Below are 19,508 nucleotides of genomic sequence, written 5' to 3' on the forward strand. Positions count from 1 at the left end.
CAAATTAAACATGTGTGCAAAATGTTAGCCTTCTATCTCAATTCTTTCGAATGATAGCGTGATTACAACAGACAGACAGACGGTTTGTCTGTTTGGGAAGTAGTCTTGATATAGAAGGTGTTTCTGAAAATGTGTACTTAATGTAGAAACTTTAATAAATGGTACTAAATTCGGTAGAATTTGGTTTTGGTTGCACTGTATGATCTGAAATTTAAAATATTGGTGTTGGGGTCTCTGCTGCTGGGTAAGGAGAAATGCGCTCAGCAAGGGTACGAAGGGTACTAAATGGTGCCAAATTCGATCAATTGCGTGAACGTATACTACTAGAAATCTGAAATTTGGTATTAAGATCACTGTCAGTGTGTTGGGTTGAGATTTGAAGTTGGTTTTGGAAATATGTACTAAAAAGTACTAAATAGTACTTCATTTGGACTTTTGGGTAAGGAATTCAGTTGTAAGTCTAAATTTTGGCATTAGAATCACCTTTTGTGCTGTTTGGTTAATATATGGCGGGTGATTTGAAATACGCACTAAAAAGTACGAAAAGTACTAAATTCGGGAAAGGTATAGAGCTGGAAACCATAAATTTGAAGTGAGAGTCTTTGATGTTGTGAAGGATAGACAAACTAAAGAGGTTTTGAAAATTCTAACAATACGTGTACCAAAAGTGCTAAATTTAGTATCATGTCAAATTATGTGAACGGATAGGGGTTTATGGATAGTTCAAATCTTGAAATTTGAAATAACAATCAATTTTTTGAAATAGGGTTGATGCAAGGAAGTGGTTTTGGAAATTTGTACTAAATGTACCGTTTTCGGTGAAGCTGGTAATTTGAAATGTTTGTATGTTGTATGAACAGATAGTGCTTGAAATCTGAAATTTTGTATTAGGGTAGCTGCTCATGCGTAGCCTGGACATATGGAAGTCGTTTCGGAAATATGTGCTACAATTGTACGAAATATATTGAATGGTACTATATTTGGTATTGGGTGAAGAGATAGAGATAAAATTCTGAAATTTGATATTTAGATTATGGTATCTGTGTTGGAGATTTGGCGGTGGTTTGGAAATGCGTCCCATATTTTGTACGAAAAGTACTTAATGGTACTTAATCTGGTATAGGGTGAAGGAATAAGCCTAGAGTCTTCAAATTTGATATTAAGGTCTCCGTTGGTTTCTGGAATTGAAATATGGGGGTGGTTTCAGAAATATGTACTCTATTTGTTCGAAAAGTACTAAGTGGCACTAAATTGGGCATTGTGTAAAGCGATAGATCCGAAATCCTGAAATTTTATATAGATGTCACTGTTGACGTTTGTGGTAAAGATACAGCGTTGTTTTGGAAATGTGTGCTATAATTGTACAAAAAGTACTAAATTTTAGAAAAAAAGGGGGTTGTTTTGGAAATACGTCCTATATTTGTACGAAAAGTGCTTAATGGTAATATATAACTAAAAGGTATTGAGTGAATGTATAGATCCGGAATCCCGAAATTTGATATTGAAGTCTCTAATTCCAGTTCAGTGGTGGTTTTGCAAATGTATATTATAACTGTTCGAAAAGTACTAAAATGTACTAATTTTGAAGATATTGTCTAGTCTGGTGTCTACCAAAATTTTACTAAGGTTTCTAGGGTTTACAAATGAAGACGTTGAAATAGTTTTGGGGCAGAAAATTTGGTCGAGGGTCCATTGTGGAACAGTTTCTCCTCTGTAAACTATAATATGAAAGATTTTTAAGGTTTGTTAATGTTAACGGTAATATTTAAAATTTGTCGATTTTTCTTGAAAAAAAAAAAAATATATATATATATATATATATATATATATATATATATATATATATATATTTTTTAAATATAAATCCAAACTTCGCAAGCGTGTGCAATAATTAAAATATTCGGACCATTCCTTCATGTACCATCCCAACAGAGGGTAACGATTTTGAATAATCATACCACGCAAAATATCTGGAATTAGTCCCTGATTGTTGGTACTCATCATTAATATTAAATATTTATATTCAAATTTTTAACATCCATTTTTTACTGAAAATGATTACTCCTTTAAATACCTACCCCCAAAACCTCTAAAGTTTTAATAAAAATGTAACTTTCATTAGTTTGAAAGATATTCAAAAATTATAGTTATGTCTTCTACTGTATCTTCAAAACATTGCTTCCAAACACATAGAAAACCAGCTGCACTCAAACCATCTTGGCAGCGTGTGGATTCAAGCATCTTTTGCATTTGACTGCGACATTAGTAATGGATGGTTTTGATCTTTGTGGCCTGCAACGTCATCATCATCATATTTTTTCTTCTATTTTTTCTTTGTTCAGAGATAATATCTGCATGCCATGGGCATTGTGATTCCATTACAATAACCTCAGACAATGGCAGCAAAACCAATAACAACAACAATTTTAGCATGTGGTATTTTGAATAAACGCATTAAATAATGGTTTAATTTATGCGCTAAGATGGTTGAGCGAGATTTGAAAATTGTTATTATTTTATGGAGCCCAATAAAACAATGGCTTTAATTGTTCTAGCCGTTGAGATGAGGGTGGACACTTTAGTGGAATTAAAAAAAAGTTTTGTTTCTATGTGTTGGTGTGTGAATATTTCAAAATAATAATAAATGCCTATATATTTATTGCCGCCACTATACCACATAAGATCATTGATCGCTAGATTGCATTCTGATCACCAGTTCTGCAACGCACACATACAAACACGCCATCAACCTCTGATTGGATAATCAATGTGGGTTTTTTTATAAAACACAGCAAAAAGCAGGCAAAACCAACATCGAACAGAAGAGAAAAACAGAAACTGTCAATATCAAATGAGGTTAAACACATTAAAGCAATGCCAATGTATTTTCAATTATTACCAACCATAATTCTTCCACCAAAATTTATGCAAATCGAATTCTAGAGTTAGATACGCTGTTCGATCAATCTTGTAATTGACACTCAAACAAACGCACACACTCACAAACGTATAAGGTGGGTGTAAGAAATACCATAACCGCATGTTGTTCGGTTGAGAAAAAATTGTCGTTCGAACGTTGATCATTAACAGGAACCATGCTAAAACGGTTATCTGAAATATTTGCGGTTTCTATTCTAGACAAACGCAATTGCGGTTTAAGAACTTCTTAATGTCATCATTTATATAATTCTTTACGTTTTTTTTTTTTTTGGTTTGATTTTCTTTCAAGGAAAATTAGATTTGTCATAATTTTAACGGGAAATGGTGGAGTGTTGAGACAGTGGTTAGGAATGAAATATTTGAGCCTTTCCAAGAACACAGTTTTTATATAAATATGGGACAACTTTGCCGACTCCCAATGTCCAAAATATCATAAACTACTTTGATTTGTACTCTTTGTTAGTATGTGGTCTTGGAAGAACTATAATTTTACGAAAAATATTAAAATCATTACTAGAGCTGGAGATCCTGTAACCCATATTTTGCGATAGATATTGAGATAACCTGTGAATATAGAATTTTAAAATTCGGTGGGAAGAGACTCCCTGGTGCTGTATTTTTGCAAAATTGGTACAAAACATGTTAAATAGTATCAGGCGGATTTGTCAACAGATGGATAACCCAGCATTGAGTTGTGAGACCCAATTCTCTTCAAATTTCCCATATTCTGTGGAATATAATTTTAAAAAAATTTGTCCCGTTGTAGAGAGGAACCAAAAGAAGTGGTCCGAAATATTTCATCTACATACCAGATCTTTCCTTTTATCCTTTTTGAAGCAAGGTACCAGAAGGAATATGCGGGTGTATCCCATCTCCATATTAGATCTCATGTTAGGATGTGCTACGTTTTAAAATAATCGGCGAAGAGCGCCTTTTGTGAGCGTCATGGTTATTCAAAAATTTGACCCGTTGTGGATGAGTTCCCTTCTATCCGTTCTTGATGCCAAATCTTATGTCGTAAAAGCATCGGGATGTGCGAAATTTGAACACCGTAAGACTCTTCTTTCACACATTATTATAAAAAATTTTAATTATTAAAAAATTGACCCTATGTGGGGGTGTACTGAAAAAAGTGAACCGATATATCCCATCTGCAGACTACATCTTGTTTTAATAAAAATCTTGAGATGTCAAAGAATGAAGACGATCAGGCTCTTATTTCACATTATTTTAAGAATTATAATTATTAAAAATATTGACAAACAAAAGAGAGATACTTGATGGATCGGCCCACTCCAACAAACCACGGAGGGGGTAGGTCAAATCGTACCTGATAAAAATATAGGGAGTCGCAATCTTTGCTCAGAATTGGCCTATTCTTTCTTACTCTATGAGGTAAATAATTTTCTGGGAGTGGGCCCGAAGAAATGGGCCGATATAGTCCATCTCCGAACTCGATATAAGTTTGAAAATAATATCAAAATGTGCCATGTTTCAACCAAATCGAATACTCTCTTCGAGAGACAGGCAAGCCAAATCGAAATTATTTAAAAAAATCATGATAGTTAAAAATTTTTCTAAAAATCCGCTTTCCTTGAAATAATATTTTTAATAACTCCCTGAAAAAAATATTAAGAGATCTAAAATACCTTATATATCCATGACCCTTGAAAAAATAGTTATAAAAAATCCACGATACTTTAAAGAATTTTCTTAATAAACCCAGAATCCTTAAAAAATAATCTAAAAAATTCCAGGATCCATTAAGAAATATTCTTAAAACAATTTAGAATCATTAAAACCTATTCATGAGACCTCCTCATATCCAGGGTGAGATGAAAAAATTGCAACCAAATTAAAACTGCTGACATTTCTAAGCCACTCGTCCGACAGCTGTTAAAATTATTCCGGTGACAGCTCATTATATGGTTCTTAAGAGTACAAAAGCATTTTGGTACGAATTTTCCAGAAAAAAAGTTATTCGTGATGGAATTTAAGCGTGATAGTGAGATTTCTTTATATTTGCCTGAAAAACCACAAGTGGCTATCGTTAGAGCACTCCAGTACTTAAATTTAAACAAATCTTTTGTGTCTCGTGACCCGTGATACTGGTAGCGTAGCCCGACGTCAAGAAAGTGGATGGAAGAAACCGTCAACATCAGCAGAAATGGTACGAAAAGTAAAGAAGCGAATTGCTCGAAACCCACATCGCAGTGGCCGAAAAATGGCTCGTGAACTGAACATATCGCAATATTCCATTCGGCAAATATTGAAAAATGAGCTCGGGGTAAAGCCATTGAAATTCCAAAAAGTGCAAAAACTTACACCGCAACAGAAAAAAAAAAGAGCTAAAGACTTGCTACGCTTGGCCGAAAGTGGTGAACTGCCGAATTTGGTTTTCTTCGCTTTCGATCAGAAAAAATTCATTGTCCAGCAGTTTGTAAACAAACAAAATGATGGTGTTTACTTGCCAAAGAAGTCGGATGAAAATGTGCACCTTCGGTTGGCCACCAGAACTGGTGCTGGTGTGGGCCGCCATAACAGCCGATGGTCGCTCTCCGCTCGTTTTAATCGACCGTGGTATGAGAATAAAGGCCGAATATTATCGCGAAAATATACTGGAGGGTGTATTAAAGCCGTGGGCACGTAAACATTTTGGCCGCAGACCTTGGACATTTCAACAAGACTCAGCACTATCGCACTCAGCACGCGGCACTCAAGAATGGTTACAAAATGAGGTTCCTCGCTTCATTTCCAGCGCACAATGACCACCAAAATCTCCGGATACAAATCCGTTGGACTATTGTAGTAGAGTATTTTGGAAAGCAAGGTTGGAACTAAGAAATACCAAAGTGTCGATCACCTCAAGCAAGCACTTCACCAGGAATGGGCCAAAATACCTCAGAGCAACATTCGGGCAGCGTGTGACGGTTTCATTGGTCGTTTGAAGGCCATAATTCGTGCCAAATATGACCAATTCGAAGAAATCTTAACTTATTCTAAAATTTGATGCTATTTCCGACATTTTTTGCTTTCATTCAATAAAATTTAAAAAAAAATGTAAAAATTGCAATTGCTGTAGTTTTTTAACTCACCCTGTATGTACTTATTAAATAAAAAGTAAATACTTGTCGTGGGGCATGCCCTTTTTAAAAAAGGGTAACCAAATTTGTAATGAGTATTTTGATAATCATAAACTTAGGAGACGAAGAAGCAACTTGTTAAACTACTTATAATTTTGTTTTCGTTGTCATTCACATATTTCTAATTAAGTTATATTGGTTTAGATTTAAATTTTCTTTGCTCACATTTTAAATAATCAATTTTTTATACCACTGTCTCCTACCAATCAATGTTAAATTGGTTGGCAATCAAGTGCAACAGTCTATTTTTCAATTATCACTGTTACATATTTCCATTTTCGAAGAAAGAAAAACGGGACCAAGGTACGAGGGAACAAAACTCAGTGGAATACCACAAAAAAAAATAAAAATAACGATGACTTCCAAATCTATTTTCTTATTCAATTATTGTGGTTTCCGCAAAATCACAGCTATAACCGTAGCCGTGGCCAGTGTGGAATGTCAGAAAAATCTTATAAATAAACAAGAAGTGTCATAATTTACATTTAGTTTTATGACAGGCTACAGCAACAACGTCATCTCACTGTCATCCGGTATTGCATTTCGTTTCGAGGAAATTGTCAAAAAAGTGCAACTTCCTACAATTCGGGAGAGTGAAATACATTTTTATTATTTGTCACACAATTCGTTACAATTTTCATAACAAAATGTTAATTGAAAAGTGTAAACATATCAGCAGATCAAATAACATTCAAATCAAACTAAAATCTGGAACCATCTCATGTCGACACAGCAATAGCCATGGGAATTTGTTACATCGCTTCTATGACTATCTGGCCAACTATTATGCACAGCATTGTGATCCGACTCGGCATCTTCATCGTCATGGCCATCGCGATTACTATGGCCGTCGCATGTGCTATCTATCATCTCTAATGGCTGTGGTTTTGGGTGTCATTCTGTTGCCATTGCCACAACGATGCAATGCTGTCGGCTACTCCTATACCCGTTTCCGAGGACCTGTCTCTGGTCCCGAGCATCGCATCTATGTACGCAATGGAGTTGCTTCTTCATCGCTTGGCACTCATGATCACCACCCTGATGAGGAGTCACACTTGGATTATGTTGCCAAACCGGAATATGAATTTGCATACGGCGTAGAAGATACACAAGCCCATATTTTGCACAATCGCAATGAGATGCGTGACGGCGATGCTGTAAAGGGGGTTTATAGGTGAGCCACCACTAACATCGTCATCGGTTACTGTAACACCATAAACACGTAATGCTATAATGATATGAATTGAAATTCAAAACGTTACACAAAACGGAAGTTCAAACAATTAAAAAGCGAAAAATAGGAAGTGCATGAAAAGAAAGCAAAAAAACGGTGATATTGGATTTGCGAATTACAAAAATAAAGAGAGCAACAAGTGTAGGAAATGTATATTAGTGTGTCTTGAGTTGCAACGTATGTGAAAGAGGAAAGAAGAGAAAAGAAAGTAACTAAGCTAATTTAATGTAACAACCGGATGATAAATGCTATAAAAAATCCTGAAAATATCAACGATCCTTGAAAAAAATGACTGGATAATGTTTGAATCTCTTCTTAAAAATCTACGATCGTTGAAACATTCCTATGAAATGCGAAATCTTAAAAAATATTCTTAAAAAACCATGACCTTTTAAAAAAGTAGTAAAAAATCCCTTCAAAATTCCTTTAAAAACCTATTGGAAAATCCAGAATTTTTAAAATAATATCCTCAATGAATCCTTAGACTTGAAAATTATACTAAAAACCCCATGACCCTGGAATAATTTTATAAAAATCAAGGATCCGTGATAGATATTCTTAATAAACAATTCATATGTTTAAAAATCAAGGACCTTGAAAAATCCTTGAAAAGATCATCCTAAAAATATTAACAAATTAAAGATCCTTAAAAAAATATTGGTCCTTGAAACAATGTTTGGTCCTTGAAATAAAATTCTTAGAAATTGAAAAAAATCTATTACGCTTTGGAAAAAATAATAAAAAATTAAAAAAAATCTAATCTAAAAATATTTTTTCAAAAACCAGGATCCTTGAAATAATATTTTTAAAAATCCAGGATTATTTAAAAATTGTCTTAAAAATCAATCAACCTTGAAGTAATATTTTTTAAAATCTACGATCCTTGAAAAATCGTCTTAAAAACTATTAGAAAATCTAGGACCCTTGAAAATGTCATCTTCCTATAAAATATTAAAAAAATCCAAGATCCTTGAAAAAATATTGGTCCTTGAAATAACGTTCTTAGAAATTGATAAAAAATTCTGTACGCTTTAGAAAAAATAGTACAAAATTTTAAAACAAATCCAATCTTAAATTTTTCTTAAAAAATCAGGATCCTTGAAATAATATTTCTAAAAATCCAGGATTCTTTAGAAATTGTCTTAAAAATCAATTATCTTTGGCATAATATTTTTTAAAATCTACTATTCTTGAAAAATCGTATTAAAAACTATAAAGAAATCTAGGATCCTTGGAAATATCTTCCTATAAATTATAAAAAAAAAATTGGTCCTTGAAATAAGTTTGACCCTTCAAACAACATTCTTAGAAATTTAAAAAAATACTAAAAAAATAAAAAAAACATTCAATCTAAAATATTCTTACAAAAACCAGGATCCTTGACATAATATTTCTAAAAATCTAGGATTCTTTAAAAATTATCTTAAAAATCAACCATCCTTGGAAAAATATTCTTAATTAATTAATTCCGCGTTCCTTGAAAAGTTCTTGTAAAAAAAATTAGAAAATCTAGCCTTGAAAAGATCTTAATTTAAAAAAATTAAAATTCCAAAATTCTTGGAAAGATATTGGTCCTTGAAAAGATATTCTGAGAAACTGCTAAAATTCACTACGTTTAAAAAAAGTCTTTAAAAAAATAAGAAAAATCAAATATAAACAGATTCTTACAAAATCCAATAAAAAATCGCGATCTTTGAGAAATATTCTTAAAAATAATTTATCCCTTTAAAAAAATAGAAAAGTCCATGATTCTTGAAGAAATATTCTTAAAAATTCACGATATTTAAAGGACTTATTAATAAAAACTCTACGATCATTGAAAAATATTCATTGAAAATCAACAATTGTAACCAATAAAAAATGCAAAAAGTCGTGCTTTTCAAAATTTTTTTAAAATCCACAATCATTAAAAAATTAAACCACGAAAACTTACGTTGCTTGAATGAATATTTCAAAAAAATACACTTTAAACTCAACAATCCTTTAAAAAATATTGCTAAAATTCCCCAATCCTTGTGCTTTTACAAAAACTGTTTCAAAATCCTTGATCCTCAAAAGACTATAACTAAAAAACAAATATAAAATAAATATTATACCTTAAAATACACAAAATCTTTAAAAATGCTAAAAAAATTAGCCAAAAAGATCCAAGTTTCTTGAAAAATAATCTCAGAAAAATCACGACTTTTAATAAAATCCGTGATGCAAAAAAAAATAGAAAAGAATACGCAATGCTTGAAAATTGTTGGAAAAAATTCGAAAAAATATACCCTGAAAAATATATAAAAAATGCACAAACCTTGAAAAAATCCACGATTTTATATCCAAAAGTCTTTGACATTTGTTATTATTCATAAACACCCCTTGGTCTCTGAAGGTGTCATCAAAAATATTCTTAAATATCCAGGATTGTATTTTCGAAATGTTTTTGGAGAATATTTCCTTAAAAATCCACGCTTATGTGTCCTAAAGTTCTTTTAAAATATATTTGAAAAATCTGAAATTATATTTTTTATGTTCTTTGAAAAATTGAATTGGTTTTTAATTGGTCAATTGTCGGAGCAAATATTTTTAAAAATTTAGAGTTATATCCCCAAAGGTAATTTAAACATTTATTTTTATAATTTATTTAAAAAATCGTCGAAATACCGAATATATGGAGTTACTGATATATGGGGCCTATACAAAGACCTAAAGATGCATAGACAATTTCCTGTCATCGACTGCAGACGAACTCTAAATACGAAGTTTGAAACAACTCAAGTGAATAATGTCGCAAAAATCATCAAAACACCGACTATTGGGAGGCTCCGTTATATGGAGGCTATACGAAGACGTGGGCATGAATACCCAATTTTTTGTCATAGGCTGTAATACCCATTACCAATTCCAAATACGAAATTTGAAACAACTCCGGTGAATAAAGTCCCTAAAATAGTCGAAATATCGAATATCGGAGGGTACCTTTGTATGTGGTATGTTACATCGTGGATATTCTTAAAATCTTCAAGAGTCCTTAATAATTATTCTGAGAAAAATCACATTTTTATGTCCAAAAGTTCTTAAAAATATTTCTAAAAAATATTTGATTATGAAACTAATGATTTTTAAAAATACCCTTGAAAATTATCCATTACATGTAAAAATATTTTTAAAAGTTGAAAATGTATTCCTTTAAATCCTCGATTTTATCTCCAGTAGTCCTTAAATATATATATTTCATTAAAAATTATCCATTATTTTTACAGTGTTGTTGATCCAGATGGCACTCTGCGTGTAGTGCGATATACAGCTGACGATGTCAATGGTTTTCAGGCTGAGGTGGTAAAAAATGGCATTTCTGCCATACACGGTCAATTACAAAAGGATACACCTGCTCCTTCACACATTCCCACAGACTATAACAATCACTATGGTTACAATAGATATCCTTCGTTGAATAGTTATTCCTCAGATAATTACAATAATTATCAAAATCCAGGATATTATTATCCAGCAACGGTCGATCATGTGACTCCCCCAACAACAACAACATCTGATAATAATTACAACAATTATCAAAATTATGAAGATCAAAATTACGAAGATCCAAATGTCAATCCAGAGGATAATGTGGAACATGTTAATGTGGAGGATAATGGGGAATATCATCCCCAGTATGAAGTGCATGAAGAAGAGCCATCTTCGGATGATGGGAATGTTAAGGAGGAGGGCGAAAATGACAATAAGAAAGGTGGAGGTGGCAAGAAAAAGGATTATGACGATGATGAGGAGGATGAAGACGGAGATGATGATGATTATGATGACTCGGATGAATTGGAAGACTATGATGAAGCTGTTAAGAAGAATAAAGGTAGCGATGAAAGTGATGAATATTATTAAGAGCAAATAATTTGCATGGATATACATTAATTTAAGTAAATTACTGAAAATTATTTTATGATATTATAATGTGATAGGTATTAGCAATTATGATAACGGTTCGAAATATTAGATAAATAATGTGTATGTATTTCAATAAAATTAAAAAAATATTATGAAGTATAGTTTTTACACAAGACCATGGGGAATAAAGTCGACAAACCCAAAATGTAGAATTTTCGATTTAAGATTTCTTGGAATACGTTGATTTTAGGTATATAGTGTCTTGGACACTATCCCACATATACCAAAAACCACCTCCTTATATCAACTCTATTTCTCAGACTTGATTCTCATATCAAATTTAAAGGTTTTTTATACCCTCCATATAAAGGTACCTCCCTATATACGATATTGTTAACCGTTAATTTCAAGTTTCGAATTTGAATATAGTAATGGCTTATGACAAATAATGCCTATGTAGGTTCACGTCGTATAGACCCCAATATAACAGCTATATTAGGTATTTTTAAAATTTTTAATAGAATTTTTTGAGGATTTTATTTTTTGAAAATTTCCAAATTCGTTCCAAATGGTGGAGGGTATTAAAAGTTCGGCCCGGCCGAACTTACTGCCTTTTAACTTGTTTTTCTATCTGTTTATATTATTCCAATAGAAATTATTAAAATTTGTACCAAATTTAGTGCTTTTTAGTACCTCTGGTACACATATTCTTAAAATTTCGAAAAACACTTTAGTTTGTTAATCCTACACGGCATCAAGGACTCTCACTCCAAAATTCAGATTTCCAGCTCTATTTCATCCCCAAATACCATAGTTAATACTATTTAGTAATTTCCGTACTTTTTAGTATGTACAAAAGGTTATCAAAATTCCAAATTTTAGCCTTCCAACTGAATTTCTTAACCAAATGCCAAATTTAGTACTTTTTTGTACATATTGCCAAAACCCCTACATATCTCAAACCTACGCACCAATATAATTAAAATTTTAGTACCGTACATACATTTCGTACATGTACGGTACGTATTACTAAAACCACTTCCATATCTAAACACTACACACCAACCCAATCCATCAAATAGTAATCTTAATTCCAAATTTCGGGATTCCAGCCCTATCGGTTCACATAAATCCATATTTTACCAAATTTAGTACATATAAGTAATCTCACACTCCATATTCCCAAATCTATCTCCATACATCAATCTTACAATCCCACAAAAATCTTATTCCAAATTTTATTTAGTACACATTTCCGCAGCCCTACCGGTTTACCCAAATCCAAATTGTACCAAATTTAATACCATATAGATAAGTACGAATTTCCTAAGTTTCCAACATACCCCAATCCTATACTCCACAGTAATCCCAATTCAAAAGTTCAGCATTCCATTCTTATCGGTCCGTCTAAATACAAATTATACCGAATTTAATACCATATAGTATAGATAAGTACGAATTTCCTAAACTCCCTACATAACCAAATCCTACACGCCAACAATAATCTTAATTCCAAATTTCAGGATTTCAGCTCTATCGGTTTACGTAAATCCAAATTGTACCAAATTTAGTAAATTTTAGTTCATATAAGTACAAATTTCCAAAACTCCCTACATCATACAGTCCAATAAAAATAGATAGTATTCCAACTTTGCGATTTTTTTTTTCAAAAACTTTTACCATATCCCAATCCTAACTTCCGCCAGTGAGGCTAATTCAAATTTTCAGTACTCCAGCTCCATAATTTAGTACCGTTTAGTATTTTTTGTATACATGAGAAACACTTCCAAAACTACCTCCTTACATCGACTCTAATCCTCAACCTCGATTCCCATTCTAAATTTCAAGTTTTAGCTCTAATCGTTTACATGATACGAAATGGTACCAAATGCAGTACATTTTAGTACTTTGCATACAACTATATCGCGAATTTCCATCAGTCACCCTCATTCCAAATTTAAGTCTTCTAGCTCTACTATTTCCCCAAATACAAAGGGACCATATTTAGTACCTTTTATACTTTTCGTACCGTTATAGTACGAATTTCCAAAAACGAAGCCTTATCTGACTCTTTCGAACAAAGATTTTGAGATTCTAGCTTCAGCCGTTTCGTTAATTGATTTACTCTTTTATTAATATAGATTAAGACTTTTGATATATTTCTTATTGTACGATCCAACTGAAATGGATTTTTAGTCATATTTAGAAATAAGGACCACAAAGACCCCTTTTTTAACTCGCTTCAGGGATAAAATCGTCTATCAAAATAATACTCGTATTTTGATCTGCAATGTTACTACAGCCGATATATACCTAAAATTAACGGGTTCCAAGGAAACTTAATCCAGAAACTGTTGTAGAGGGGGGAACTTGCCTCCTCTACTTCGGTTACTTTGCGATGTAAACTTTAAAAACGCCGATACACGTGTCTTTATTTTTAGCTCTATCTTCATAATCTGCTGGATTTTTCCTGTAGTTATATAAAACAATTTTGTCGCATAGTGTAATTTTCTAGATTTTCCCTTTAATTAATGAATAAAATTAAATTTTGTCCTACACTGAGGGTATATTAGTGCGGTTTAATTTTAAAATCGAATATTCCACAAAGGTATCTGCCAAAAAACCGCCTGATTCTTTTTAACGTGTTTGTATCTCAGTTACATTATGCACGTTTTTCCTTTCATTTATTCATAATATATATCATTTTTAACCACATCAAACACTCTCCGATTTACCCAGTCTCATTGCACACAGGTATCACATAACATTAATTTTCCAAAGTTTTCTTTTTGACAACTCTTGAAGGGTGGAAAATTGCATATCAAAGACATAATACGTCTGCTACAAAACACTCTAATGGACTTCAGACACACACACATCTAAAGAAATAAACTCCTATTGGCATGGGTGCGGGTAGCCAACTTTTACAGATCCCGTGATTGGAAACAAGTTGCAGTGAGGCTGGTTTTTCATGCGCTTTTTGTCGTTGTTGTGACTTCTTTCGCTTTTGTTACTATTATTCCAATGAAATAAAATGTGTGTTAGATAGCCGCCAGTTCGTTGAAATGGTCAACAAGAAAATTCGCAAAATATCAACATAAAGACATTCATGAATTCATTCATTCATGCCTCCGGACCACATCTTTGGTAGATAGATGATGGCTGATAGCTGGAATAAAAGCAAAACATTTATCCAATCAACTGAACGGCCAAACATCCAGATGCCAGTGGTAGTCAGTTGGGCACTTGGTCAAAAAGTCACTGTGTCTGTGGAGGAGATTATGTGAAATTCCAATGACGTTTGCTGGGCTTTTGTAATACTCCATTTTTCGGTGTGAGGTTTAAAAGCCCCCACCACCAACTAGACACATATACTTTTACTGAAATGTGTGTGACCAAATGACCAACAAACACACATGGTTGCAGAGGGAAGAGAGGTGATCCAAACGGGATAGATTTATTTATCTTTGTATGGATCTGGATCGATCTGCAAGTCTAATATGGCATGGTGGTCGCAGCAACCTACAACTCGTCATATCGCTTCGATCGTAAACACTCTCCCCATACGAAATCAATGAATTTTGTGGCAATTGCTGATCGGGAATGAAAACCAAAACACATTGGTCAATTGGTATGGGACTGAAAAGAAAACATTTCGCATAAATAAAAGTTGTTTCGCGAAAAAAAATTGGGTCAGCCGAAAAAAAAAAACAAACACGGCAGTCAATAACCAGACCAATATCTAATGCAGTTGCCCACTGGTCTGTGTTGTTCTCCACTTTTTTTTTTGCATTGGTGTCCAGGGGCCGTTAATTGACAGTTTAATCTGGGGTTTGTTTTCGTTTTTTTCTTTATTTCTGTAGAGGAAAATAAAAACTTGATTATTATTGACGGATCTTGGCTATCGTTTCGTTGTTTTTTCTTCTTTCTTCGATGTTGCCTGAGTTGAGTTACAACGGAGACCAGACGAAATGCTCTCATTTGCCGGTTGTGTTTGTCTGCAAACAAAAAGTGTGTTGTCACACATGAATGTTTGTTATTGTTGTTGCAACATTTTGTTGTTATTTTGATTGTTGTTGTTATTGCCGTTGTCACCAATGATGAAAATGAAAAGAAGAAAATGTTGTAATCATCTTTCAACAACCTGTTATTCGATACAAAATAAATTCACTTTTAAATGAGTTCTGGTTTGCGATTTGTTGGTAGGTTATTCAAAGTGGGTTGGTTTTCTTTCAAATTGCAGAGGTGGGAAAACTATATAAATGGGGTCCAAATTATGATTTTTATAGGGAAAAATCCTATAAAAGTTTTCAATTGAAAAAATGTCCCAAAAATATCGAGCATTAAATGTTTAGCCATCCTTGAAAATAAAAAAATAAATAAAATAAATAAAAATAAAAAAACAAATAAAATAATAACCCATAGGAATTGGAATAACATCAACGATTATCTTTACAAAGTCCATCTTCTTTAAAGATGATGCGAATCGTAACGTTACTGTAAATCGTGAGCACTACCGGGAGATAATATCCATATTTTTTCTAAAAATGGATGAAAAATCATTTGCATGACATGTGGTTTCAACAAAGTTTCTAAGAACATATCCGTAAAAAACCAAAAATATTATTCTAAAAATTCAGACATACCTCTCAAAAAATTTCTTCAAAAATTCAAAATTCTTTAAAAAACCACGTTATATCCTTGAAAACTCAATCTTAAAAATCTCTCTATATCCTTGAGGAAATATTCCTAAAACATCTAAAATGATTCACAAATCATTCAAAGATATATTTCCAATGGTCCCCTAAAATATTTAAAATAACGGCAGTTATGTCTCCACAGTTCTTAAAAAAAGATAATTGCAAAATATTTTTCTTAAATAAAGTCTACGAAGGTCCCTTAAGGTTTATTTTAGAAATATCGCTTAGTTTTCAAGTGATATTCTTCAGATTGTAAGGATCCTTGAAAATGATTTCAATAAAGAACTGTAATATCTCCAAAATCCTTGGAAAAATACTCTTTAATAATACACGCTGCTAAGTCCAAAGATCTTGAAAAAAAACATTATTATACTCTTATATCTCTCCAACGGTTCTAAAAAATCGTCAAAAATCTAAAGATATACTTTTAAAGGTCCTTGAAAATAATTTCAATAAATGACAGTTATATTTACATAAATGTACATGCTACTAACTCCAAAGATCCTTGAAAAAATATTCCTGAAAGTCCACGCTTATCCTAGGGTTCTTTTAAAAATATTTAAAAGTACATGCATATACCTCCAAAGATCTTTGAAGAAAGATCTAAAAAAATCACACTTTTGTCAAAAGTTCTTGTAAAAATGTTCTTGTACCAAAAAAAATGTTTTTCAGTGGTCCCTAAAGATTTTTAAAAATGTGTAAAAATTTAGGATCACTTATCCATAGGGTCCTTTAAAAATAAAATAAAAAACCTTAAAATTAATTTGTATTTAAAAATTCTCAATTAAAACCACGTGTCTTTATTGCTGAAAATATTTAGCAGAAATTTAGTTTTAAGCCTTGACAATTTTTTTCTAAAAGCCCAACATCACTTTTTGAAATGGGGGTTGTACATACCAGCAATATTAACAACCAATAATTGTCTGTTAATTTAAACGCAATCCCGAAAAAAAAAACAAAAATTGAAAATTTTGCAAAAAAAATCGAAACGCAGGTAAAAACTATAGCTGTTGATCAACAAAACAATTTGAAATCAATTAAAAACATAAAACGATACAGGAATTCATTGAGGTTTTTTGAGTTTCTTTTGCTGGCACCACCAACTGCGATTAAGCAGTTTCTTAAAACGATAATCGATCGATTAGAAAAAAAATGTGGTTGGTTAAATGTTTTCATTTTCTTCTAATTTTTCGGTGTCTAATCGTTCGGCTCATGCGCCGTGTAAATGTTTAGCTAAAACACATTTGAACTAAATAATTTCCGTCAATTATGAAATTGAATATAATTCAGTTTTTGGGGTGAGTAATTGTATTTAATTCGATTTATTTAAAAACACGTTTATATTAATTAATTTTGAAATTAATATGTTTGCGACGGGGTGAATAAGAAGTGTAACAACATTAAGGCGGCAGGTAAGAAGGAGTTCTAGCATTGTTCCAGACATTTGATTATTTTCTTCAGTATTCTTAAAATATTCTTAAAAATTCATGGTTATTGACAAAAAATATTAAAAAAAACGGAAGTTAGAGAATATCATCAGACGAACTATTATTTGCATGAAGGGTAATAAAAATGTCCCCCATGGTCTTATGATCTTAAATGTTATTAAAATCGTCGTTAATTAATAAAAATATTTATTTTGCTGTTCGATATAGCTTCTACAATGATCCGTTGAAAAATTATCAAAAACCTACGATAATCTTTGAGGAAGTTAAAATTAAAAATGTTCTTTTGAAAAAACTGAAAATAATAATGTTCTTAAAAAGTCCTCGATTATGTAACCAGTGATCCTTCAAACAAATTTATTACAAACAATCTAAATTAATCATTAAACATTGTTCTTAAAGACCCATAAACCTTGAAAATATCCTTAAAAACCAATAATCCTTGTATTATATACTAAAAAATCCAAAATTATTCTTAAAATTTTCTTCAAAAAACAAAAAAAAAATGATTTTCAAATCTTTCTTACTTCCTTGAAAACAAATTCCTTCGATATACGATGATCATCATAATTTGTCTTGGAAAGTTTTTGACATTTATTTGTTTTAATTCTTTAAAAAATAATATCCCAGTACTATCCTTGATTTTTTTCTTAAAAAATATCCTTAAAATTGAAAAACTGTTAAAGGAATCGCTGTTCCCTTATATCCCTTATGATCCTCGAAGTTAAGTCAGAATATATTTTAGAAATTCCTTAAAGTATCATTGAACAAAACTTCTCAAAAAATATGCCCGAATATGTTCCTATTGATCCTTACGAATTTTCTCGAATGATCCTTGGGAAAGTATTTAAAAAAATATACCCAAATATGTTTCTAAAAATATACTAGTATTATCGCTACATACCTAGTAGTTCTCGAAAGAATTCAAAATTCCCTCGCTAATATCGGTACCTACAGCTATATCTAAAATTTGAATTTGAAGAACTTTCTTTTTTGTTGAATTTCGTCGGAAGTGCCAAAATTCAGTCTATTTGTCTGATATTAGCCATTTGTTGCACAAAAATGGATAAAGATATATTTGGGAGCCATATCCAAATCTGAACCGAACTTGACAAAATTTTAAACACTTATTTCAGAGCTGTATCTGATATCTGGTACCAAAAATTATTGTTTAACTCCAAATCGGATAAAACATATATATGGGAGTTATAGAAATATCTGAACCGATTTTCACCAAATTTGAAGTACTTGTTTCTAGGATAAATTCAGTCGGAATCGCCTGATGTCGGATAAAGATATGTATGTGAGCTGTATCCTAATCTTATCCGATTTCGATAAAATTGACAGATATATTTTTGAGCTCAATAAGTTATCTGGTACTAAATATCATTCTTGTGGAGTGCATATTACGCACATGAGAGACTTAAACCCCCAAATCGGATGAAACATATATATGGGAGCCATAGCTATATCTGAACCGATTTTCTCCAAATTTGATGTACTTACTTCTAGACTTCGAAATTCCTTCGCATGTGCCAAAATCCAGGCAATGCGGAGCACAATTAACCCGAAATCGGTTGAATATATATATGGAAGCTATATCTTAATTTGACCCGATTCTCACCAATTTCAATAGGGTTCGTCCTTGGGCCAAACCAATACTTTTTGGAAAATTTCATCTTAATCGGATAATCAATGCGACCTGTATTTTGTTCAAAAAATATATCGACACACGGACTGACATGCATAAATGGACTCAGAAAAATATTCTTAAAGTGTGGACCGATTGTCCCTATATTTGTACCTGACCTTAATCTGATACAAATATTACCATGTAACGAAATTAAAATTATTATTTACTAATTTATTTATTATTATTATTGTTTTTTTATCATTTCAATCTTTTGAGTTTTGCCTTGTTAAGGATAAGATCCTATGTTTATGATTTATTTGTTAATTTCTCTATAGAGACTAACTCTTGTTGCAGATTATCCAGAAAGATTACTTATTTTCCAAATTGAACTAAGTTTGGTAAAAATATTAGAATGTACCAAGTTTGGACCAAGTCGAGAGCAAGAGCGGCAAGAGAGTCAGACGGACATGACTAAATCTACTTCAAATGTCTGAAAATGGGTTTCTAACAACGAGACATGGGGTCATA

General features: G+C 32.0%; 1 protein-coding gene across 1 annotated transcript; it reads left to right on the plus strand.

The window, feature by feature from the left end:
- Positions 1-6,599: 6,599 nt before the first annotated feature.
- Positions 6,600-11,295, plus strand: LOC101898036 (transcription initiation factor IIA subunit 1-like). The gene is made up of 2 exons (XM_059119432.1): positions 6,600-7,257; positions 10,566-11,295. Exons 1-2 carry the CDS (start codon positions 6,731-6,733, stop codon positions 11,197-11,199), a joined length of 1,161 nt encoding a protein of 386 aa, XP_058975415.1. The 5' UTR covers positions 6,600-6,730; the 3' UTR covers positions 11,200-11,295.
- Positions 11,296-19,508: the final 8,213 nt, after the last annotated feature.

Source organism: Musca domestica, unplaced genomic scaffold, assembly GCF_030504385.1.
Source record: "Musca domestica strain aabys unplaced genomic scaffold, Musca_domestica.polishedcontigs.V.1.1 15, whole genome shotgun sequence".
Lineage (NCBI taxonomy): Eukaryota > Metazoa > Arthropoda > Insecta > Diptera > Muscidae > Musca > Musca domestica.